General features: G+C 39.7%; 1 protein-coding gene across 4 annotated transcripts in view; it reads right to left on the bottom strand.

Moving 5' to 3' along the window:
* Nucleotides 1-24,284, bottom strand: part of CHUK (component of inhibitor of nuclear factor kappa B kinase complex) — a 47,793-nt gene extending 23,509 nt beyond the window's left edge. For all 4 annotated transcript variants that reach the window (XR_004029055.1, XM_030808563.1, XM_030808568.1 and 1 more), the window contains exons 1-11: nt 24,102-24,284; nt 20,607-20,701; nt 17,542-17,656; nt 16,785-16,854; nt 15,246-15,334; nt 13,923-14,012; nt 13,661-13,785; nt 13,373-13,480; nt 12,649-12,784; nt 3,976-4,170; nt 1,598-1,700 (exon numbers count right to left, since the gene is read on the bottom strand). Coding sequence is in view for 3 of the 4 variants with exons in the window: in XM_030808563.1 (XP_030664423.1) it covers nt 1,598-1,700; nt 3,976-4,170; nt 12,649-12,784; nt 13,373-13,480; nt 13,661-13,785; nt 13,923-14,012; nt 15,246-15,334; nt 16,785-16,854; nt 17,542-17,656; nt 20,607-20,701; nt 24,102-24,206 (1,231 nt within the window). In the remaining variant the exon portion in view is untranslated. The remainder of the gene's footprint in view (nt 1-1,597; nt 1,701-3,975; nt 4,171-12,648; nt 12,785-13,372; nt 13,481-13,660; nt 13,786-13,922; nt 14,013-15,245; nt 15,335-16,784; nt 16,855-17,541; nt 17,657-20,606; nt 20,702-24,101) is intronic.
* Between the last annotated feature and the right edge of the window lie 2,686 nt (nt 24,285-26,970).

Raw genomic sequence — 26,970 nt, 5'->3', positions numbered from 1 at the left:
ACAATCCAGGTTTAAGAATACACACAAGAGCCAGGTGTGATGGCTCACACCTGTAATCCCAGCACTTTGGGAGGCCAAGGCGGGCAGATCCCTTAAGGTCAGGAGTTCAAGACCAGCCTGGCCAACACGGCGAAACTGTCTCTACTGAAAATGCAAAAATTAGCTGGGCGTGGTGGTGTGCGCCTATAATCCCAGCTACTCGGGAGGCTGAGACAGGAGAATCGCTTGTACCTGGGAGGTGGAGGTTGCAGTGAGCCAAGATTGTGCCATTGCACTCCAGCCTGGGCGACAGGAGTGAAACTCCATCTCAAAAAAAAACAGACAAATTTCAGCAGAGGGACATCTTACAAAATACTTGACTAGTATTCCTCAGAACTGTCAAGGTCATCAAAAACAAGGACTATTTGAAGTCTGAGAAAATGTCACAGCAAAGAGGAGCTAAAGAGACATGACAACTAAATGTAATGTGTTCTAAGATGAGATCTTAGAACAGAAAAAGGATATTAGGTAAAAATGAAGGAAATGTGAATAAAGTATGGGCTTCAATTAATAATATATGGGTTCATTAAATGTAACAAATATATCATACTAATGTAAAATAGATTTTTTAACTTTTTAATATTTTTAAATATTTTATGTTTTTTATTTATTTTTTTGAGAAAGGGTCTCACTCTGTTGCCCAGGCTGAAGTGCAGTGGTGTGACATCGGCTCATTGCAACCTCCACCTCCCAGGTAAAATGTTAACAATAGGAAAAACTACATGCGTGAGTGAGGGGAGTTATATAAGAACTCCGTACTATCTGCCCAATTTTTTGGCAAATCTAAAACCATTCTTAAAAAAAAAAAAAAAGTCCATTAGTAAAATAATAATAATAAAGTCTGGGGCAAGGGGAGTTGACTGAAAAGAGACATGAAGGAACTTTCTGAGGTGAAGGAAATGTTCTATATCATGACTGTGGTGTGGATTACACAAGTATCTAAATTTGTCAAAAGTTATCAAACTATATGATCTGTGAATTTCACTCTATGTAAACTGCCTCAATTTAAAAGAAAAATTCAAAGGAAAACTAATAAAAAAGACTTAAAAAAAAGTAAGATAACATATATTTTAGCCGTTCTGCTCAATTTTGTTCTTGATTTTACAATTTTTTGCTTTATTTTATTTGGACAGACATACAGTGATCAAACACTTGTTCAAAAGAACAGAATAATTTTCACAGGATAAATTAAAACATTTGAACATCAAGCAGTATTCACAGGAAAAATGAAATAAATACTTGAACATGCTTAGACTATGAAGAGACAATTAAAAAGTAGGTTCAACTAATAGTGAAGTTTCATTTTCCTGTGAGAGCCCTATCCTCAAGAAAGTAAATCTTCTCTTAAATGAATGATCTCATGGAGATTTAATATCTACCTTTTCACTTTCCAAACTATATAAATCCATTTTTCAGAATTCTTATATAACTCCATATAGAAACTTCAAGTATGAGATACAGAACACAACACCAAAAGTCCATTTCTACTAATCATACTGAGAGTCAAAGTTATATTAATTCATGTTTAAAGCTCAGCCACTAAATGGACTGGACTTACCAATATAATTTACACAATCAGATAAACTTCTGGAAGCAAATGGCCCTTCATATACAGTTTTACTTTTGTCAAACAAATAAACCATATAGCTATCACAGCCTCTCTGAAAAAGAAACAAACAATTAAAATCCTGTTCAAGGATCTTTGAAAATCCTAGGTTTTCTAAATACTTGTGCACTAGATTTCCTACTTTGAAATGCAAATGAACAAAATCGATGTGTATTAGCATATCTCTTACAGATAACAGAGTCCGAACTTTTGCTGAGGAAAAAGACCCAAACTTTTGTATGGGCTAAAGTGAACAATCACCAAAACCCAAAGAACAAACGCAAAAAGATATACACAGTGAAAAAACTAATCAGTAATCAAAACGAATGAAGTACTGATACATGCTACAACATGCACGGACTTCAAAAATATAAGGCAAGTAAAAAAAGTCAGACACAAGACTATATATTACATAATTCCATTTATATGGAATGTTCAGAAAAGGCAAACTTGTGGAGATAAAAAATAGATTCCTGGTTGCCTGGGGTGGACAGCATGGAGATTAACAGTTAATGGACTGTTAATGGAAATGTTTTTAAGCTGATTTATGGTGACAGCTGCAAAATTCGGTAAATTTACTTTTAAAAAAAATCACTGTAATTGAGCATCAAGTCAGTGACGAGTTACTAAAAAAGAAATTAAAAATCACTATATTGTATACCTTAAATGGGAACTAACATGGTAATATGCCTCAATAAAGTCATAAAAAGAAAAATGGGGAAAAAAGTCATGACCACAGTCATATTTTACCACCCATTTATCCTTTGGCAGGACCTATGAGACTGCTGTTCTCACAGTAGTTTCAGAGTACTGGGCTTCAAATACAAAAAGAAATTTTTTTTTTGAGACAGGGTCTTGCTCTGTCACCCATGCTGGAGTGCAGCGGCATAATCATGGCTCATTGCAGCCTCAACCTCCCTGGACTCAAGTGATTCTCCCACCTCAGCCTCCCAAGTAGCTAGCACTACAGGGGTGCACCACCAAACTCCACTAATTTTTGTAGTTTTTGTAGAGACAGGGCTTCAACATGTTGCTCAGGCAGGTCTCGAACTCTTGAACTCAAGCAATCCACCCACCTTGGGTTCCCAAAGTCCTGGGATTACAGGCATGGGCCACTGCACCAAGCCAAGAAGGAATATTAATTGGGAGTGTGGCAGGCCAGGTCTCACTAACGCAGGCCTAAATAACAACTGTTTCAGCACTGACTGAGTGGTGAAGTTAAATATTAAAAGCTGAAAGAGTGGCCGGGTGCAGTGGCTCACGCCTGTAATCCCAGCACTTTAGGAAGCCGAGGCAGGCAGATCGCCTGAGGTCAGTCAGGAGTGGCGAAACCTCGTCTCTACTAAAGATACAAAAAATTAGCTAGGCATGGTGGTGGGCGCCTATAATCCCAGCTACTTGGAAGGCTGTGGCAGGGAGAATCACTTGAACCCAGGAGATGGAGGTTGCAGTGAGCTGAGATTGTGCCATTGCACTTCAGCCTGGGCAACAGAGCAAGACTGTCAAAAAACAAACAAAAAAAAAACAAAAAACTGGAAGAACCAGTGCCCTTACACAAAGGCTGAAACGTAGCCAAAGCCTACCAAGAGTTCTGCCCAGGCCTTTCCTGGGCCTAAAAGCAAAATAACGAAGGAATTCTTAACAGGACCCATTCAGAATTAAGTAAGTTTTATTAGGGGTCTGAAGAAACTCCAGGCCTCCACAAACAAGTTTATTGGGGGTCTGAAGGAACTCCTTAAACCTCTGTGATTTAATAGGAGACAAGATAAGGGTAATCACCCCAGCACCTGGACCCATTTAGAGTAAGTAAATTTACTGAGGCTCCAGAGGAAGGTCTTCAAGACTCAGACCTTAGTTACAGATTAAAAGAAGTTAATCACTTATGTCTTTAGATGAATGCAAACTTACACGTAGACATATAGCTTAGAAGATATATAAACTATGGAAAATCTTTGTAATTTTGAGTTGGTCTGGCGATCATTTCCAGGCCTTCTACCTGTAACTGGTTACAGAAATAAAAACTCCCATCTCTCCCAGTTCATCTGCATCTCATTGTTGGACCGCAAGAGTAAGCAGCCTGACCCTCAGTTTGGTCTGGGAACAGGAGCAGAAAACTGGCACCAAAGAAAAAGTCTTGCAAAGTTCAAAACAACAAATATTTCATTTCTATCCTGTTCACCTTGCAAAGCAATGATAAGAGTTGAGAGTCGGACAAAACCAAAACAAAATGTGCGGCCCCCCAAGGAATTCCAAGTATGCATAAAAATTGCAGGGCATGCAATCCCTCTAGATTTCACATACTCTAGGGATATTATAATTAATTTTCTTACAACTCCATCTAGAACACATTGAGAGGCTGGTTTCCGAGGATCCAGAGAAATTCCTGTCTCTGAAAGAAGTTCCTGAGAACCAGTATTTATTCCAGTTTCACGCTCAATACGAGACTGTAGTGAATGAAGACTTTCATCAGGTGGTAACATAAAAGAAATTATCTTTGCAGAAGTCATATTTAGGATGTGTACTATCTGTATAAATAAGAAAAAAAGGTAGTTATTGATCATTTGTTACATAAAAGATTCGCTGCCAGATACTAAAAGGTGAATATGGACAAAAGGCATTATTTCTACATTAAACAAGGCTCACTCATTCTCCAAAGTGAGATCTCCTTTTATAATTATGAAATGACATTCTGAAACTGAACAATTTCCTTTTCTATAATAGATGTTTGTTCCAACAATAAAATTTCAAAGTTATAGGGATGCACAAAATTAAGAAAAATCCCAATTTGAAAGAACAAGTTATTTATTTTGAAAAAAACATTATCATAGACCGAAAAGGAAACATTCCAATTCATGAAGTGCCTAACACAAGACAACCACAGGCATAAACCACTTTCACATAACATCCCCAATAATTAGATCTTTTAATCTCCATTTTAAACAGAGAAAGAAACCAGAGTTCTATGTTAAATAACTTGTTAGGGATCACACAACTAATAACTGGTAGAGCTTGAATCTTAACTCTTTTTGTGTCTGGCTACTTCATGCTGCCTTAAGAAATCATCTGACAGAAGAACTAGGTCTTTCTTTAAACAGGAAAAAGCATTGTTATGCGTGGTGAGTTACCTTTTTATAAGACAACCTAATCCCAGAGCAGCAACCTGCCTAAGGGCCCCAAATCAAGTAAAAGAACAGTTTTATTACTCTCACCTAAAGCCCCAGTAAAAGTAGCCTGATACAGGCCAAGTGAGTGTGAGGCTGAGTCAGGTGGGGCTCTGTCCCTACCTGTCAGCACAGGCAGCCACAGAGTTGGACTTCAGTCTTTTGAAAAGAACATGATTTTAAATTCTCTTCCTTCCAGTATCCTTAGAAAAGCCATACGAAATTAATGCCTACATTTCTCCATGCCTTACATTGACTAGTATATGCAAATGATTAAAATTCGTTCTGCTGAAAATCCTTACTACAAAGGTAAAGCATTAATCCAAGGCCACTATTATTTTTTTCCCTTTAAAACACAAATCTGAATTGATGTTTTCAAAGAAACAAAACTACAGACAAGGCCGGGCGCGGTGGCTCACGCTTGTAATCCCAGCACTTTGGGAGGCCGAGGCGGGTGGATCACGAGGTCAGGAGATCGAGACCACAGTGAAACCCCGTCTCTACTAAAAATACAAAAAAATTAGCCGGGCGTGGTGGCGGGCGCCTGTAGTCCCAGCTACTCGGAGAGGCTGAGGCAGGAGAATGGCGGGAACCCGGGAGGCGGAGCTTGCAGTGAGCCGAGATTGCGCCACTGCACTCCAGCCTGGGCAACAGAGCAAGACTCCGTCTCAAAAAAAAAAACAAAAAAAAAAAACAAAAAAAACTACAGACAACAGTACAATAAGCCCCCACCCCCAACCCTGTGAATGCCTCACCTAGTTTCAACCATCATTTACATACAGCCTATCTTGTTTCATCTGTCATAGCCCCCTCTCCTGATTTATTGCTTTATCTTTTACATATTTTATTTTGTGACAATTCTTTTGACATATAAAAATGTTATATATTTGAGTTATACAACTTGATGTTTTGATATACATTGTGAAATTATCACATTTCAGCTAATTATCTGTCACCTCTTCATAGTTGTCATTTTTGTACCTTTTTTTTCTTTTGCTGCCATAATTTTTGGACCTTTTGATCAACATCTCTACATACACCCCCCCACCCCCGTCCGTGCAGCCCCTGGCAACTATGATGCTACTGTCTGCTTCTATTAAGTTTAACTATTATAGATTCCACATGTAAGTGAGATCATGCAGTATTTCTCTTTCTGTGTCTTGCTTATTTTACTTAGCATGTCCTCCAGGTTCATCCACATTGTCCTAAATGGCAGAATTTCCTTCTTTTTCTTAAGGTTGAATACTATTCCACTGTGTATATATACCACTATTTCCCTATCCATTCATCTGTCAAAGGATATTTAGGCTATTTCCAGATCTTGACTATTGTGAATAATGCTGCAATGAACATGGGAGTGCAAATATCTCTTCACAAGCCTGCTTTAAAATCCTTTGGATATATACCGAGAAATGAGATTGTTGAATCTTACAGTTCTATTTTTTTTTTCTTTTGAGACAGAGTCTTGCTGTGTCACGCAGGCTGATGACAGCAGGCTGATGTGCAGTGGCATGATCTCAGCTCACTACAACTTCCACCTCCTGGGTTCAAGCAATTATCCTGCCTCAGCCTACGGAGTAGCTGGGATTACAGATGTGCACCACCATGCCCAGCTAATTTTTGTAATTTTAGTTGAGACGGGGTTTCTGCATGTTGCCCAGTCTGGTCTCGAACTCCTGGCCTCATGTGATCCACCCGTCTTAACCTCCCAAAGTGCTGGGATTACAGGTGTGAGCCACCATGCCCGGCCAGTAGTTTTATTTTTAATTTTGAGGAACCTTTGTACTGTTTCCCACAATAGCTGTAATAATTCACATTCCCACCAACAGTGTACAAGGGATTTCTTTTCTCCCACATCCTCACTAACACTTATCTTTTTTCTTTTGGATAATAGCCATCCCAACAGGTGGGGGGTGATATCTTAGTGTGGTTTTGATTTGCATCGCCCTGATGCTAGAGTTGTTGAGCACCTTTTCATATGTTTGTTGGCCATCTGAATTTCTTCTTTTGAGAAGCGTCTAATTCAGTTCCTTTGCACATTTTTAAATTGGGTTATTTACATTTTTGGTATTGAGTTGCATGAGTTTCTTATAAATTTAGGATATTAATTTCTTATTGGATGTATGGTATGCAAATATCTTTTCCCAATCCATGGGTTGCTTTTTCATTTTGTTGATTATTTCCTTTACTGTACACTTTTTAGTTTGAAGGCCCACTATTATTTCTACTTACAAATCCTAACACAGATGCCCAAATAAATGGTGCTACAGAAATACTAAACTGAGGCTGGGCGTGGTGGCTCATGCCTGTAATCCCAGCACTTTGGGATTACGAGACAGGTAGATCACTAAAGGTCAGGAGTTCAAGACCAGCCTGGCCAACATGGTGAAACTTTGTCTCTACTAAAAATACAAAAATTAGCTGGGCTTGGTGGCACAATGCCTATAATCCCAGCTACTCGGAAGGCTGAGGCAGGAGAATCGCTTGAACCTGGGAGATCAAGGCTGCAGTGAGCCAAGATTGCGCCACTACACTCCAGAAAGAAAAAAGAAAGGGATACTGAATATTCCCAACACAAAGAAATTATGTTTTAGATGATGGATATGCTAATTACCCTAATCTGATCACTACACAGTATATATATTGAAACATCACTATTTACCCCATTAATATGTACAATTATTTGTCAATTTAAAAAATTAGGCCAGGCGCGGTGGCTCACACCTATAATCCCAGCCCTTTGGGAGGCCAAGACAGGTAGATTACTTGAGGACAGGAGTTCGAGACCATCCTGGCCAACATGGTGAAACCCTGTCTCTACTAAAAACACACAAAAAATTAGTCAGCCATGATGGCGCACACCTGTAATTCCAACTATGTGGGAGGCTGAGGCACGAGAGAATCACTTGAGTCTGGGAGGTGAAAGTTGTAGTGAGCGGAGACTGCACCATGGTACTCTAGCCTGGGTGATAGAACAAGACTCTATCTCAAAAAAAAAAAAAAAAAACAAACTTAAAAGCATATTAACAATTTTGTTTGTTTGTTTTTGAGACACAGTCTTTGTCACCCAGGCTGGAGTACAGTGGTGCAATCTCCGCTCAATGCAGCCTCCACCTCCCAACTCTCAAGCAACTCTCCTGCCTCAGCCTCTCGAGTAGTTGGGACTACAGGCATGCACCACCATCCCTGGCTAATTTTTGTATTTTTAGTAGTGATGGGGTTTCACCATGTTGGCCAGGCTGGTCTCGAACTCCAGACCTAAAGTGATCCGCCTGCCTCCACCTCCCAAAGTGCTGGGATTACAGACATGAGACACTACACCTGTATTAACAAAATTATAAAAAAGAAATACCAAACTGTTTTTATAAACTGAAGCTTATCCTTTTCATGTGAATTCCGAATGTCATAACACGACTGCCAGTATTTCTCTTATTAAGAGACTTTTCTTTAATATAAATCTTTATGTTTAAAAGGGGAGTAGGGAAATCTTCAAAACTGATACGGATTTGCAATACAATTATACTACCTGAGACTTTCCATGCCTTCCCAATTTAGGCAGATTTCACACTGTGACAGCTGCCACTTACAGCAATAGCAGAAAATCCTATAATGGACATCTACTTTTACACAGGATATTAGGGTATGTCATCATGGCATCCCACTACCAAAGCTCCAGGCCAGAAGGAAGCAAAAGAAAGAAGAAGAAATACAACCTAAATTTATCTTTTTGCTCACTATAATATTTAATGAGTACCTACTATTGGTAGGTACATACTATTGGTACATACTATTAAGTGTGTTGTGGTGGTAGTAGTGGATATACAAACTGAGTACCTTATGATCCTTGCCCTCCATACAGTTATAGTCAAACAGAAGATATTAAGATATACTAAGAGAACTAAAGTACCAGGCAAAATGTGATAGGTGTTATAATCAGCGTAAAGTATCATACACTTGGCAGTAGGAAGCGGGCACTTCATAAAGGAGGCACTACTTGAGCTAAACTTTGAAATGAAAGAAAGACTGAAATGGGAAAAGACTGAAAAAAGAGTTCCTTTAGGCAGAAAAAAAGGTGAGCAGAAGCAGAAAAGTAGAAAGGGATGGGTATAATCAGAGAATACAATTAATCCAGTTCAAATGTACCTAAAATGATGGCCTCTCAGGGCATTAGTAAGAGATAAGTCCGGGAGTGTAAGTTGATATGAAACCAAGATAGGTTTTGAGTACCAATGAAAGGGTCTGGACTTTATTCAATAGTGAAAGAGAACTATGCAAGCCTTTCTAAATTGAGAACCTGGCAAGCTCAAAATTGTTAAGATATTCAAAAGATAAATTTGATAAAATAATTGGATATATCGATTGAAGAGAAAGGAAGAGTCAACACAGCCAAAGTTTCCCACCTGGGTAACTGGAGAGGTGACAGTGCAAATAAGAAGTGTAGGAAATCTATAGAGGTAGATTTAATGGGGCCGGGTGCGGTGGCTCACGCCTGTAATCCCAACACTTTGGAAGGCCGAGGTGGGCAGATCACCTGAGGTCAGGGTGTCAAGACCAGCCTGGCCAATATGGTGAAACCCCATCTCTACTAAAAATATAAAAATTAGCCAGACATGGTGGCAGGCACCTGTAATCCCAGCTACTCGGGAGGCTGAGGCACGAGAATCACTTGAACCCAGGAGGTGTAGGATGCAGTGAGTTGAGATTGTGAGACAGAGTGAGGCTCCATCTCAAAAACAAAAAAAAAGAAGTAGATTTAATGGATAGAACAAATATGTTCAGTTTTTAATAAATTAAGTTGTAAGTGCCAGTGGAACAGCCAGGTATAGTTATATAATTATACAGCAGTTATAAGTCCTTGGCAGAAAAGTCACAGCTACAGAGATAAATAACTTTAGGAGTTAGCCATATGTAGTTTATAGGTAAAGCTATACAGTTGAAGAGACTGCCTAATAAAAGAAAGGAAATGTAATGGAAAAAGAGAGAACCAAGAAGAGACTCAGAATATAGTTACATTTAGGGGCATGAAAGAAGAGGCAAAAAAAAAAAAAATAATTAAGTGCTACTGTTTCATCATTATTTTTAATGGTAGGTTCAGTACACTTTTTTCAACTCTTCTACATATCTAAAGATTTTCATAATAAACAGTTGGAAAATATGCATACAATCAGACTTGCTAAGCTGTTTTTTCAAAAGGGAAATATTTTAGTAACTGTTTTGTTGCTTCCTTTTTTAAGTGAAAATCAAACAGACATCATTCCTTTCTTGTACAATATATATAAACATTTTAGGAAAATATCCTACAGTAACACCAAGCTGTTTTGCAGTTCATGCTTCTGTACTTTTGCTCATGACGCTCTGCTGCCTATAAATCTCTCCCACCCTCACCCTTTCTCTAAAAACTCTCATTCTTCAAAATTCAGTCCTATTATCATGTCTAACAAGCATCCTTGAAGCTTCTCGAACTACTATAACTAGTACCTTATACATACCTTATTCTGCATAACCTCATAATAATACTGATGCTTTGAGGAAGATATTATTGTCCTTGAGATAGACATTTGCTCAGGTTCACAGATAGGTAAAAAGTGGTGCTGCAAACTGAATTAAAGTCTGTAAACTATAAACTCCATAATGTGGACTATAACAAGAGGCCCCAGGCCCTGTAACAAGAGGCTCACAGATGTCCTTCAAAGTAGAAATGATGCTATGATTCCTATGACAAGTATGAAACAAATGCGAGATGTGGTTCATTCACAACCGAAATGTTTCAGAGGCAACATAGAACTAAAGCCCTGCTTTCCCAACACACTGAGGGATAATTTATTCTTTGGCACAGTAGAAGGAAACCAAATCAAGAAGAAGGCAGGTATCTTTTCAGTGTTAGCCAAGAATGACATCCACATGGCCTCAAGTTTCTATTTAATAAAATATGCCAAGGTCGGGCACGGTGGCCCACATCTGTAATCTCAGCACTTTGGTGGCCCATATCTGTAATCTCAGATTTATAGGCAGCAGAGCATCATGAGCAAAAGTACAGAAGCATGAACTGCAAAACAGCTTGGTGTTACTGTAGGACATTTTCCTAAAATGTTTATATATATTGTACAAGAAAGGAATGACGTCTGTTTGATTTTCACTTAAAAAAAGGAAGCAACAAAACAGTTACTGGAATATTTCCCTTTTGAAAAAACAGCTTAGCAAGTCTGATTGTATGCATATTTTCCAACTGTTTGTTATGAAAATCTTTAGATATGTAGAAGAGTTGAAAAAAGTGTACTGAACCTACCTACGACTTTTGGGAAGTCGAGGTAGGAGGATTACTTGAGGCCAGGAGTTCAAAACCAGCCTGGTCAACACAGTGAGACCCCATTTCTACCAAAAATTTAAAAATTAGGCAGGAGAGGTGGCGCACACCTATAGTTCCATTTACTCTGGAGGCTGAAGCAGGAGAATCACCTGAGCTCAGGAGTTCCAGACTAAAGTGAGCTATCTCGCCATGTACTCCAACATTACATGATTATAATTTCTCATTTCAATTTTAGAAACCTGTACACTACAAACAATCAACACAAATGTAAAGACTATTGATGAGAGTTGTTTCTGGGTACACTGCATAATAGAACTATCTATAGCTCTCATTCATATCAATAAATAATTTACTAAGAACCTGATACATGCCCTGCTCTGTACAGAATGCCATGGTTAGGAAGGGTAGGGTGGGTGACTGTTAATAAAAGAAGTAAAACAATCCCAACATTGAAGAAGATAACAATCTATATGAAGATGCATGAATGGAAGATGAGAAAGAGAATATAGCCTTTAAATGACAAATTGTGTGGCAGAGACCATTTAAAGAAAAGCTCTTGAAGATATGCCAGGGTAGGTGAGGAGATACACAGAAATGGATATCATACCAGGCAGAAGGATAGCATCTGTCAATGCACAAAGGTAGATAATGGGTTTGAGCCATAAGGAGCAGTGACAAGCTGGTCTTGTATGAGGTAAAGGTTAAGAGAAGCAGGTACAAGGCAAAACTTGGTTAGGGAAAGCCCCCCAAAAAAGCCAAGCAGATCAGTTTACACTTGACTTGTTTAAAAAAAAAAAAAAAAAAAAAAAGAACTATGTTAGTTTCTTGGGCAGAAGAATAAAAAAGCATTTTCAGAAGATGAGACAGGTAGTACATATTGAATGAACTATAGGTTAGGGAGTAAGTGCAGAGCCATGAAAGGCAGATAGGAACCTTCCTTACCAAATCAAATCCAGTATGACTAGACATAAATGAATCGAGGATAATGGCAACAACATGGGAAAAGGTAAATAAAAAAGTTGCTTCAAAGGAGTAATTAACAAAGACCACAGAGAAGCAAACTGAGACAGCTTGCTAAATAAATTTTTTTAAAAATCAGCTCTAAGAATACAATTTTCTTTTTCAAATAAGCATCAGGGCTGGACGCAATGGCTTACGTCTGTAAATCCCACTTTGGGAGGTGGAGGCGGGCGGATCACCTGAGGTCAGGAGTTCGAGACCAGCCTGGACAACGTAGTGAAACCCTATCTCTACTAAAAATACAAAAATTAGCTGGGCATGGTGGTGCGCACCTGTAGTCCCAACTACTCGGGAGAGGCAAGAGAATCGCTTGAACCTAGGAGGCGCAGGTTGCAGTGAGCCAAAAATGTGCCACTGCACTCCAGCCTAGGTGACAGAGTGAGACCCTGTCTCAAAATAAATAAATAAATAAATAAGCAACAGGAAAAGATTATTAAACTGTATTTATGCTAATTTTCCAAATAAACTTGTTACTTTCAATACTGGTCTTATGCAGTAGACCCATTAAGACTAACCTTCAAATTCAAAATGTGATCCATTAATACAAAACATCTTGGCTGCTTCAAAGTAAGGTCAACAGGTCCTCCTCTTTGCTGAGGGTCCCAATTTAACATCAACTGTAGCCAGTTTTCCATGGGTTCTACTATTAAACTAGAAAACATACAAAATAGGGTGAAAATCAAATCATTATGTTCCAATTTCCCTTTATACTGTTAGAAAGGTAATTTTGCAGGTTGTCCATTTTCTTTCCCACATCACTTGTCTGTACCATTTCATAACTTACTTTCAAATTCATGAAATGACAGGGGACAAACTTTTTTCCATCAAAAACTACTCAAAACTCCACATATGTTAGTTACTGACAACTCTGACGGATGAGTCCAAATCCATTCTGCAATTAACCCATTTACTTCATTATCCTAACAGCCTTCTTAGGACATATGTCAATCAGTTAAATGGCAGTTCTTCTTTCCACTAGACCTGTGCTGTCCAAAATGGTAGCCACTAGTCCCAAGTGGCTATTTATACTTACTATTTATTCAAAATTCAGTTCTCTAGCCAAACTAGCTACCTGTCAAGTAGTCAATAACCTCATGTGGCCAACAGAGATATAGAAGGTTTCTACATCATCACAGAAAGTTCTACTGGATAATGCAACTTGAAACAGACAACTACTCTCCTGTTCCTTTACAACCCTGGAGAAACTGTGGCAAACTTCCTTAACTAAAATATACTTACCTACAAAGGCTATTTGGTTGAGGTAAATGGCTACTAAACCGAACTTCTCCTGACATCTCTTCACATGCAAATATACACTTTGGATCCTTCTTCTTAATCTTCTCATGCCTATAAAATCAAAAGCTACCTCAGCTGACAAAGTGATTCTCACAAATTAAGATTTCTTGCCATTTAATTATATTTAATTGTATATTTCAAAGGCAATTAAACAATTAAAGAAAGAAAAAAAGACAAATGAAAAAATTTCCATTCCCATTAAGCATGCCCAAGTTCTCATCCATTTCTTACCAGGTAAATGGCTGCAGATGATGCAAAAAAGGCCTATATCCAGCAATACATTCAAATACCATGGTCCCAAAGCTCCAATAATCAACAGTGGCTGTGTAAGGCTTATTCTCAAAGAGCTCTGGGGCCTTCAAAAGAGAAAATGCTTTAAACACCAACACTGTATGGGAAAAGCTACTTTATTTTTGACCTACTCTATTCATGATCTTCAGAAATAAGAGAATCCTATACACACTTAAATTCAAAGAAACAATACAGGTCTCACCAGATACTGCAGTGTTCCCACAAAAGATGTACACAGACTTCCTTGATCAACATCTTTGGCATATCCCAGATCAATTATTTTATGTATTATCTGCAAAATAATAAGACAGATTAAGTATTAAATGGTAGAGAAATTTAAAAAGGAAAGACAACAATATCCTTATAAGGCTGTAGAGAGGGCAGTGGTGAGGAGCTTGAGCTCTGTAATAACACGAAAATATTTCAAGCCTGAGTGCCACCACTTAACTAGGCGTGTGATCTACCAAGTTATTTAACCTCTCTCAGTAATCTAATTGGATGACTAACAGTCCCTGCTTCACAGAATTGTTATTAGGATCCAATGAAATAACGAAAGTAAAGAAGGTAACACAGTGCTTGGTACATGGTAAAAATTAAATACAGGTGGGCTATTAATTTTTATTTTGCTATATTCAAAATAAGCTCAATCCATTAAACTGGAAAGTAAAGGCAAGGGTGACTTCCAAACTTGAAGAAGCATCATACTCTCTTAGAGTAGATTAAATGTGAATAAATACTTAGATCTAACTTCAAGAATGTCCTGAAGTCTTTGGATTAAAAAAAAAAAAAAGCAGAGATATTTGGTGCCAAGCATATGTGAAAGGTTCCTAAGAGAAGAAGCATCACCAAAGTTCCAACACCTCCAAGAGGCCAACAACTATCTTCACTAACTAACGAGACGGCACACACAACTCAACACAAGGTTCAGACTCTTGGCCTTGAAGTCTTTATTGGAATGAAATTTGGATGCTGGAAACAAGAAAACTGCTTAAGTTACTAATGAAATGAACATTTTAAGAGTCAATTCACAATTTCTGGTTCTTCTCCAGATGACTCATTTAAATTGGGGGAAGGAAAATAAGTTTTAAAAATATATATACTTTCTTTTTTTTCTTAAAGTGGACCCAGGATGTGTATGTATGTGTTTTGGATGTGCTTCGTAAGAATAAAATAATAAGCGTTAACATATTATGTATTCAAGGCCTGTATCTTTGCTAGATACGATGCTGGAAAAACAGACTTGAATGAGACAGGTGAAGTCTAGGAGCTGGGTTAAGCATGAAAAATGGAAAAAAAAAGAAAAAGAAAAAAAAAAACAGGTGCTGTTTCTTCTCTGATGGAACCACTGTTTAGCAGAAGGGACAAAAAAAACTAAACACAAAACTACAGTTCAGTGTGGTGAGGTCTGAAATGGAAAAAGTAAGAGTGTTATGGGCACATAGCAAAGACACCAAAGCTCAAGGACTAACTATATCAGAGAGACTATATTCAACAGGCATGAAACATTACTTCAGGTTTCACCTACCTTTCCACCAACATCCTGAAGAACTATGTTTTCAGGTTTTAGATCTCGATGTATAATTTTGTTTTCATGCAAATATCGAATCCCAGACCCTAAATAAAGTTTAAAATATACTTTGAAGTAACAGAAAGCATTGAGTTAAAATAAAAATTCACCTCACATTTTGTACAAATCTGCTCTGATGCTCAAGTTTATATGGATCATCATAACTACACAACTAATACTATAGTAGTTCAGGTTTTCTTCACAGAAAAAAAGTAACATTAAACAAATACTACAAAATTATACTATATGTTCATTTAACTCATTAGAATTAACAACAAATAGAAATGCAACAAGCAATTGGGAAAATCCCTGTAACTCTTAGAAGCCTCTTTCTCCCACCTAAATCACCCATTTCAATTGGACTTTAGCCCTCATGATCTTGGAAAAGAGGCAAAACCAAAATCTATGGGGAACCAAATTTTTGGGTTTTGAGGTTCCTCCAAAAGGTTAGGTACTGGTTATTTTAGGAATTTTTCTGGAGTCATTCTGATTAAGCAGAGATTTTTCACCCTGAAGAGTTGACTTGGCCGGGCGTGGTGGCTCATGCTTGTAATCCTAGCACTTTGGGACGCCGAGGCGGGCGGATCACAAGGTCAGGAGTTTGAGACCAGCCTGGTCAACACAGTGAAACCCCGTCTCTATTAAAAATACAAAAATTAGCCAGGTGTGGTGGCGGGCGCCTGTAATCCCAGCTACTCGGGAGGCTGAGGCAAGAGAATCGCTTGAACCTGGGAGGCAGAGGTTGCAGTGAGCTGAGATCGCACCACTGCACTTCAGCCTGGGCGACAGAGCTAGACTCCATCTCAAAACAAACAAACAAACAAAAAAGAGTTGACTTGAGGATCCATCCCTCAAGGAGATGCAATTCCACTGTAAACAAAATTACTATGTCAATGGTGGGGGGGTGTGAAATTGAGTAAGGTCATTTCACATGATTTTTTTGTCAGCTATTGGAACATCTATTAGACAAAAAAAGGCCTCTTAGCCACAAATAAATAATAAAATATCCTAGTTTCTTTTTGTGAGTGTGTGACAAAGTCTCACTCTGTTGCCCAAGCTGGAGTGCAGTGGTGCAATCTTGGCTCACTGCAACCTCTACCTCCTGGGTTCAAGCGATTCTCCTGCCTCAGCCTCCTGAGTAGCTGGGACTACAGGCATGTGGCATTGTGCCCAGCTAATTTTTGTATTTTTAGTAGAGATGGGGTTTCACTATGTTGGCCAGGCTGGTCTTGAACTCCTGACCTTGTGATCTGCCTACCTTGGCCTCCCAAAGTGCTGGGATTACAGGTGTGAGCCACCGCACCTAGCCAAAATATCCTAGTTTTAATTTAGCATCAACAGTAATAGATTTTTATAACTTCTTATAGATGTTGAAATTCTATAGACTTTGTACAGTGTATCAACAATTCTCCTGAATTCCCGAAAAGATAGAGAATCTTTTATGGACCAAAGGGACATTACATTACATTACAATGGTATTTTAATACTGATACATACCTATATCACTTAGTAAAGAAAGTATCTGGCTTTCTTTAAGTCCACAACAATTTTCTGGTTTGTTGAGCAGCTAAAAAAAGAAAGAAATCTAAAAATCTGTTCTGCAAATTGCTGGGCTGCAATAGTGACCACACATTAATTACTATACTCTAAAAGAATATTCAAATGAGAAAAATAAGTCATAATAAAATACAAGGGAATAAAATTACCAAATCCATACTGAGGGCATGTAAATTTCATGATAAGGCTCATAAAAGTAAAAAGAGGCAAAAAGCATTTGAAACTGGAAAAGGCTGACAAATCTCACAGATATATATAAAAATGGTCATATGGGCACATTTAAAATTAGGTAGAAAAAAAGATTGCATACAGAAAACAACTTTTTATAAGCACCTTAACCACTGAAATTTTCGTCTAACACCATTGCTATAGTCCCATCAAACAGCAACAACAAAAATGCATTTTCTAAATCAGGAGTCAACAAACATTTTCTGTAAGGAACCATATGGTAAATACTTTAGGTTTTGCAAGTCACATAGTCTCTGTTAAAACCACTCAATTCTGCAACCATAAGAAAGCAGCCATAGACAATGTGTAAAGAAATGAATGTGGCTGTGTTCCAGTAAAACTTTATTTACAAAACAAGAAGCAGCCCATAGCTTTTCCGATTCTTATTCTAGTTTATTATATTTAATATGATTCAAACATTGCTAAAGTTTGTGATTTACTATCTCTCATCTCAAAACATCCACACTACCTTTCGGAGATCTCCTCCAGAACAGTATTCCATTGCTAGAAGAGGCACATCATGAATCAAAATATTCAATTCTTCAGGAACATCACAGGCCTTTACAACATTGGCATGGTTCAACCTAATAAGAAAGAAAAACATTACAATAAAAAAAATTATTTCCAATAAAAAGGGACTGGATTTGAAATGCTACTTAATTGTGAATGGATGAACAGAAGGGGAAAGATCAGTATTATTTATAATATTCTAATTTCTGATTTGTATAATTAAAAATTAGTAATTTTTTAAAAGAAAACACACATAAAAATACCATCACTATTACTACTGTTACATTTCTAACTGCCAAGCAGTAAGCATTTTAAATATATTAACTCAGTTACTTGTCACAATAATCCTATTATAGGTAGATTTATTAATACTTTCTCCACACAGGAGAAAATTGAAGCACAAATTGGCTAAGTAACAAGATCACACAGTGAGTAGGTAGTCAAGTAAGGATTCAAATCTGGCGTTCTAGGCTGGGTGCAGTTGCAACTGTAATCCCAACAATTTGGGAGGCTGAGGTGGGAGGATTGCTTGAGGCCAGGAGTTCAAGATCAGCATGGGTAATACAGTGAGACCTCATCTCTACAAAAAATAAAAAATTAGCCGGGTGTGGTGGCGCATGCCTATAGTCCCAGCTACTCCAGAGGCAGAGGTGGGAGGACTGCTTGAGCCCAGGAGTTCAAGTCAAGCCTGGGTAACATAGCAAGACCACATCTCTTTTAAAAAAAAAGAAAAGAAGAAAAAGAAGCAAACAGAATTTCCATGTACATGTAGGGCCTGATAATTTACACTGTTAAGCTTTCCTGGTGATTCTGCCACATAACCAAGTTTGAGAATCAAAATGGAATTAAGCATAGATATTAGAGTCAGAAAGTATTTATTTCAAATCCACACTTTACCAACCACCAGCTATGTGACTCTATAAGCTTCAACTTCCTCATTTACAAAATAATACCTAAATATAAGATTGCTGTGATAACTGGAAGAATGATCTGTAACGTACTCAGCACATTACCTGTGGAAGTTTTAAAGTATGTCTACTTCTCTTTTTAAGAGCTTAACTCTCCTTCCCTTGAATGTAGGCTGTACTTAGTGATTCACTGTAACAAACACAATGTGGTAGAAAAGGATGGAGTCTCACTTCCGAGGAAAGATCATAAAAGATATGTCAGTTTTCATCTTGCTCGCTCGTTCGCTCTCTCTCTCTCTCAGATCACTCACTCTTTCTAGGGAAAAGATCTTTCTGGGGAAAGCTAGCTTCCATGTCATGAAGACATTCAAGTTTCCCCATGAAGAGGCCCACATGGCGAAGAATGCTTTTGGCCAACAGTCATATACGTAAGCATAGAAGCAGATACTTCAGCCCTAGTCAAGCCTTTGGATTACTGCAGCTCCAACCAATATCTTGAGATGTCTCAGGAAAGACTCTAAGCTAGAATTACCCAGCTAAGCCACTCCCAAATTCCTAAGTCACAGAAACTATAAGATACTAAATGTTTGCTATTTTAAGCCACTAAATGTTGGGGTAATTTATTTTTTTTAATTAATTAATTATTTATTTATTTATCTAGAGATGGAGTCGCCCAGGCTGGAGTGCAGTGGTGTGATCTCAGCTCACCGCAACCTCTGCCTCCCGGGTTCAAGCAATTCTCCTCCCTCGGCCTCCCAAGTAGCTGGGATTACAGGCACCCGCCACCACACCCAGCTAGTTTTTGTATTTTTAGTAGAGATGGGGTTTTGCCATGTTGACCAGGCTGGTCTCAAACTCCTGACCTCAGGTGATCCATCCGCCTTGGCCTCCCAAAGTGCTGGGATTATAGGTGTGAGCCACCATGCCCGGCCCTAGCTGACTTTTGTTAACTGAAATGAAATACTTTTTTGATTGTGGTAAAATACACATAGCATAAAATTTACCACCTTAACCATTTTTAAGTGTACAGTTTAGTGGCATCAGATGCTTTCCTTTTTTTCAGACAGGGTCTTGCTCTTGTCACCCAGGCTGGCGTACAGTGGTATGATCTCAGCTCACTGTAGCCTTGACCTCCTGGGCTCAAGCAATCTTCCCACCTCCACCTCCCAAGTAACTGGGAATACAGGCATGTGCCACCACACCTGGCTAGTTTTTATATTTTTTGTAGAGATGGGGTTTTGCCATGTTGCCCAGGCTGGTCTCGAACTCCTGAGCTCAAGCAATCCACCCACCTCAGCCTCCCAAAGTGTTGGAATTACAGTGTGAGCCAACGTGCCCAGCCTGGCATCAAATACTTTCACAATGTTTTGCTACTATCACTATACTGCACAAAACTGTTTAATTCTGCAAAGCTGAAACTCTGCACCTATTAAAAATTATTCTCTATTTGCTGGTCCCTTCACCCTCTGGCAAACACCATTCTACTTTCTTTCACTGTGAGTTTGACTACTCTAGGTACCACATATAAGTGGAATGACACAGTATTTATCGTTTTGTGACTGGCTTATTTCATTTCGCATAATGTCCACAAGATTCATCCATGCTGTGGCATGTGTCAGAGTTTCCTTCCTTTTTAAGGCTGCATAATATTCCATTTCATGAATATATCACATTTTGTTTATACATGTCTCTGTTGGTAGATACTGGGTTGCTTTTACCTTTCAGCTATTGTGAATAATAATGTTATGAATATGAGTGTACAAATTACTCTTTAAGTCCCTGCTTTCAATTCTTTTTTGTATATACCCAGAAATGGAATTGCTGGATCATATGGTAATTCTATTTTTAATTTTTTAGGAATCACCATACTGTTTTCCATAACAGCTGCACAATTTTACATTCCCACCAACAGTGTGTAAGTGTCCTAGCTGATTTTAACTAAACCTTCTTAATCCTAATGTGATATTATTATTTGAAATAGAATATATTTAATGAGAGAAAAAAATATATGTTCCCAAAAAGATTCTGAGAAGAGTGGATTCCTGGCCTCTTTCCCCATGATGACATCTGGTTGGGCTGTAGAACCAGGGAAATGTAAGTCAAGGAGTACACTTACTTCTTCATAATCTGGATTTCATGGCACCATCGTTCTCTGTTTTTGGTACTTAGCTCTAGGCGACAAGACTTAATTGCTATTTTGAGATCAAGTTCCTGCCAAAATAGAAAATCAACAGAAAAAAAAAAATTAGGTTCTTGTGCAGATTTGCTACCAAAGAAATAACCTAAGAAAACAAAACTTTTTAGCTTTACTAATTAAATATATTTATCCACAGCTTTCTTGAGGCAATGCTTTTTTAAAAGATAAACCATGAGACTATTACACCAATGCTTTAAAACTGACCTTCAAACACACAATAGCATACAAGGGAAAAGTGACTGAAACTGATTTTATAACAGGTCTTTTCGGAACTCTCTGTCATATATAATGTTAGGAAAAAAAAGATCCTGTCTCCTCAGCAAACCCCTTTCAGAGCTTAATCAAGACAACAAATATGGGCCCCAGCTTCGAGCATAACTAAAATGAAGAAGGTAATTCAGGGCTTCCTGGACTCCAAACAGCAAGAGAAAGTTTTAATATAACCAAGCCTAAAGCAAAAAACTCCAATCCTAATGTTTGCATTTCAAATGACACGAAGGAAAAAAATCCTACCAATGAGTGTACTTCTGCTTCCATAGCTACATAATGAACCTAACATCTCTTGCCTGTGACTAGTAATTTAGTCAATTCTGACTGAAATTAAACCCATTCTGATGCACATTACAGGAAATAGCCAGACCCCATCATATTCTGGCAACATTAACAATGCAGCTCAGAAACAGCAGTCAGGGCTAAACAGGCTACACTATGTTTCTGATATCATGAGGAGAGTTCGAAAGAATTTCCAACATATGTAATCTCTGACATAAACCAGAGTTATAATAAAGGCTGTGTATGAATACAGAGAGAAGAGCCCAGGGGCCAGGACAGAAAAAATATAGGTGGGGAAGCAAGACATAGCTTGGATAGGGTAGTGTGAATTGGAAGGTGAGAGGAAAAAAGAAGCTAGAGATAAGATGATACTTGGTGCACAGAGAAGAAGGAAACTAGGATAGACTACATGCTAGCCTACCCACAGTTCTCACTCCCTTCAATCTTCCTTTTGTTATGAGCAGGTGACCAGTTATATCTATGTCCCATGCAGGCCTTTACCACCATGGAGATGAGAATCAGGCACAACCATGAACAACACTGAGCCCTGAATGCTCATGTTAATGGAGCAGTAAGTTATCTATTTCAAAAATCCCACTCTGTAAGATCCTTCAACTCCTTAATTTATATTTCATCCATTCTATGAAATTCTACCTTTTCACAAAGAATGTTCTATGGGAAGTTTATAGATGTACAACAACAAAAAAGTTATGTGTTTAAAAAGTCGGAATATTCTGGAGATAGGGTGATGGCTGTACAACGACGTCAATGTACTTAATGCCACCTAACTGTACACTTAAAAATAAAGTGATAAATGTTGTGTTATGTATACTTTACCATAATAAAACAAAAAGTGATTAATTCATCCATCTCCACCCAGGGACCAAGAAAAGAAGTCACAAAAGCTGCCAGCATGCATCCTTTTTCCTTATGACCAGGCTGACAGGCAGGCTTAGGTAACACAGGCAACATGCCACTAGAAGCACTTGGCTCCCAGTTTTTTTTTTTTTGTTTTTTTTTTAGTGTGTTATGTTCCCTCTGACGGTGAGAATTACTAAATTTACTACTTATCCTGCTATCACAGGACTTAATGCCTTAGTCCTTCACCTTCCATTCTCTTTCTCCAAGATTTTCTCCCATGCCCTATCTAGAAACCTGGTTCACAAAACTTCCTCAGTTATATCAGTTTCAGTTGTCATTCTAATTACCCTAAACATGTCTATTTCCCCAAGGTAGACTCCTATCTCCCCTTTCTCCCACCCCAAATTATGAGCTTTCTCACTACACCCATGTTCCTTTAGATAACAAATGATTACTTTTCCTCTTGAATTCACTCCTCTATTCACAAGCCAAGCCCAGGCATTTTAGTAAAATCTTAACTGTTCATCTTGTCCCATATGTTGTTCCACTCAAATTTATCCTTTACAAAACCATTTTCCTAGAACAACACTTTTGATCTTGACACTTCCTTAAGGCCAATTAATGAGGAGCATTATGATCATAGCAGATTATGATCATAGCAGCAACAACAAAGTAGCAGCAGGTGCTAACAGTTGAGGGCTTTCATGGGTCAGGTACTGTATTTAGCTTTACATACATTATTATTTTATTTAACTCTCAAACCCATGATGCATGTAATTATTATACTATACTTACTTTACAGGCCTTACAAAACAAAGCCTATATTGCAGGAATTATTAGTCCGGGGTCTATTTACCTAAAATGTCCTTTAGGAAAGCACGAACCTCTCAAATGGCAATGCATGGTTGTGTGGATGTGCATCTGTGCATTTTTTCTGGGGAAAGGGTTCGTAGCTTTTGTTGGTATATCAAAAAATATATGTCCCAGGCCTGGTGCGGTGGCTCACGCCTATAATCTCTGCACTTTGGGAGCCTGAGACAGGTGAATCACCTGAGGTCAGGAGTTCGAGACCAGCCTGGCCAACATGGTGAAACCCCCATCTCTACTAAAAATACAAAAAAATTAGCCGGGCACGGTGGCGGGCGCCTGTAATCCCAGCTACTCAGGAGACTGAGGCAGGAGAATCGCTTGAACCCGGGAGGAGGAGGCTGCAGTGAGCCGACATCGCGCCCTGCATTCCAGCCTGGGCGACAGAGTGAGACTCCGTCACAAAAACAAAAACAAACAAACAACACCCAAATATGTTTTTTTAACTGCTGCTACAATGGTTAAACATTCTGTATTAAATCAAAGTAAAATTCTTGAGTCTGATGTTAACTGTCCTCTACCTACTAGAGCACCCCCTATCTCCATCTACTAATATCGCCTTCCGTTTGAAGCCATGATCTGCATCAACTTACCCTCATACTGTCCCGACCTGGAATACATCCCCAATTCCAAAGCCCATCCATGCTTCCAAAGGCTTAACTCTGGACCCATCATTCCTTGTCTACTCCAGTCCCCACTGATATCACACGGCCTCCAAGCGCGCGCGCGCGCACACACACACACACACACAGACGCACACATTCCAACAGGCAGTCCCCTTCAGCCTTCTCACACATTCGTACTCCTACATACACAATGTGACGTGCATCTGCCTCACACACCCTGACACTCTACATTCACAGAGACACACACGCACTGTCACACTCACTAAACACCTGGTCACAGCCTGACAGTCATACCCAAGTTCCCCGCAACAGCTCTATCTATATGCCCAGTACCTCAGATACAACTTTGGACACACGGGCATAGTATCTTTCTCTCTAACACACACACACAAGCCCACTGGCCCACAAATACTGCCCAAGGTCCCACCAACCATCTATCCCACACTGTCAGCCCTGTGTTCCACAGACGCTCAATCCCACCGCCGCTCCCTCTCACGCCCCGCCTCACCCGATGCTGGTACAGACAGACGTTCCCGAAGCCGCCGGTGCCCAACCGCTCCCGCATCTCCCAGGGCCCGCCCGCGCCCGGCCGCAGCCCCGGGGGCCGCTCCATGGGGCGGGAGGGGAAGCGGCCTCAGGCTCCACCGTTGTTCCAAGGCCGGTTCCGGGCCGCCGATGCTCGCGCGTCTTTGTTCTCGCGAGAATGAATGCGTCACTTCCGGTAACTGCTGCGAGAAGGGCCTTTCCCTAAGTTCTCCCAGGGCGCTGCCGGAGCCCTGCCGGCTAAGGGATGGGGAAACAAACAGGTACTCGGTCCGCTCTTTAAGTCCCCTACGTATTTTCCGGGAGGGCTGAACGGAATCACAATGTTTTTCTAGTCTTGGAAAACATAAGATCTCTCCAAACCCCACATTCCCGTCAAATCCACTTTTCAAAGCAGTCCAGTCTCTCCTGTATTAACTTTTTTTTTTTTTAATTAAGATGGGGTCTCGCTGCGTTGCCCAGGCTGGAGTGCAGTGGCACGATCACGGCTCACTGCAGCCTCGACCTCCCGGAATTAAGCGATCTTCTCACTTCCCGAGTAGTTGGGATTGCAGGCGCGCACCACCTCGCTTGGCTAATTTTTTATTTGTATTTTTTGTAGAGACATGGTCTTGCTACGTTGCCCAGGCTGTTCCCGAACTCCTGGCCTCAAGTAGTCCTCCCACCTCGGCATCCCAAAGTGCTGGGATTATAGACGTGAGCCACCGCTCCCGGCAATTAGTCTTTTCTAAACTTCATATTGTCTCCACTCCTGTCTACACTTCACCTTTCTTCAGACTCCTACCATCTATCTGATCCGGCACACTAAAGACCACCAATGATTTAAAGGCTGCGAAATCGGAAAAATACTACGCTAGCAGGCCCACTAATGAATTCGCCTTCTTGTTCACTGACTTCCCAATACACCTGCTCCAGGATATCCCCCGTCATCCCAAATGACTCAAGGATGTGACGCTATTCCGGAGTGAAGAGTGTTTCTCGGGATTTCGCGAGCTTTTTTCCTAGATGCCTCACAGAGCTTGCTGTCCGGCAGTCCAGTTACAGGTTTGCCAGCACAGTAGTTCATTGTGAGAAGTGTTTCTAATGGGTGCTGCAAGGCTGCAGAGGCAAGCTTTGGGAATGCTGTTGGTGCAGCAAGTGCTTCCGGGTGGCGGATTGCCATAGCATAGGGGAAACAGCTCCTGGTCTTCCATTTAAAGAGGGTCATACCTTCACTGTACCTGGGGGATCTCAATACTCCAAGTAAAGGAATCAGCATGGAATCAAATTCTTGAGAAATGTGATGCTGCAACCAGAATGTTGAGCACTGCATGATACAGACGAAGTCGATGTTGTAGGTCATTAGTAACGTGGTATGGGAGGTTCTGGTTTCTGTTAAATGCATGGTTTCCATGGACTTGGAGATGATGGTGCCTCTGAGGACATGTCATTTAGAGCTGGGCAGACCACACAGAGAATTGTGGTACAGATTGTTATAACAGTATGAAGCCCTCTCATTTGCTGTATGTACAGCATGGCCAGTGCTAATGTGCTCAATTTCCATAGGTGGGGCTGTAATCTCATAATTCCCAGTCAAAAGAGGTAGAAAGGGATGCTGTGGACCGAAAGGGATACTGATGATTGGGCTGACCCAGAAGTGGCCATCTTTGTGGAAACCAGGTTGGTTCCCTTGGTTAACTTTTTAAATGCCCCCATTCCCAGGGCCATGAGTAATTTGAGTTGTTTTGTTGTTGTTGTTGTTATTGTTTGAGATGGAGTTTCACTCTTGTCACCCAGGCTGGAGTGCAATGGTGTGATCTCAGCTCACTGCAACCTCCACCTCCAGGGTTCAAGCAATTCTACTGCCTCAGCCTCCCGAGTAGCTGGCATTACAGGCACGTGCCACCATGCCCAGCTAATTTTTTTGTATTTTTAGTAGAGACGGGGTTTCACCGTGTTGGCTAGGCTGGTCTCAAACTCCTGATCTCAGGTCATCTGCCCACCTCAGCCTCCCAAAGTGCTGCAATCACAGGCGTGAGCCACCTCGCCTGTTTTTTAAAAAGCCTAAGCCTGTTGACCCCAGGCTCCACAATCTTCAATTTTCCGAGTCTCAGGTTTTTTTTTTTTCATGAGTAAAATAGAGGTAATACCTACCTCACAGAGATTTTGTTAAGATTAAATGAAACAGTGTCTGGACCATAAGTGCCCAATATAAAGGTAAAAATATTTTTCTTTTTGCACCTAGTATGTAGCATTCTCTTTGCTCCTTCTCTATGTAAATGTTAGATCACTATTTTCAAGCACTCCTTAAATACTGGTATTTCTCAGGTAATCATCTTCAGCTCAGGACTGTATTTACCCTATCTTAATTTCACCTATGGCCTATACCCTGATGATCCCCAAAGCCCTGTAACCAACCCAGGTACTGATGAGTTTAGAACTGCCCAGCAGTACAACAGACACACATTAGATATATCAAGCACCTAAAACAATATCCAAAGGAGAATTATCTTTCTTTTCTTAAATCTGTCCCTTCTATTCCCCATTAAACTGTAATCTCTGGGACAACAGGGACCATATTGGGACATGACTATGGTCCTGGAGCTTAGAAAAATGCCTGGCACATAGGAGTTAAATATCTGAAGGACTAAATGGGCTCTTATCTATGAATAAGATGAATGCTTTAAGAGAAAAATAGCAAAAGCCTTGGATCCCTTTTCCACTTTGGGTTGCTCAGGGAGAAACCGCCCTGTGTGATTTTGGAGTAACAGCTGGGCCTAAAGCTCTAGCCCCTCCTATTACACATACTACTTCATTTCAACAGTCATAGGCAACATGAACACAAGACACTTCTC

This window comes from Nomascus leucogenys, chromosome 3 (genome assembly GCF_006542625.1).
Source record: "Nomascus leucogenys isolate Asia chromosome 3, Asia_NLE_v1, whole genome shotgun sequence".
In the NCBI taxonomy this organism is placed as follows: Eukaryota; Metazoa; Chordata; class Mammalia; order Primates; family Hylobatidae; genus Nomascus; species Nomascus leucogenys.
The sequence above is the reverse complement of the archived record's forward strand: the minus strand, read 5'-3'. Positions and strand labels throughout refer to the sequence as shown.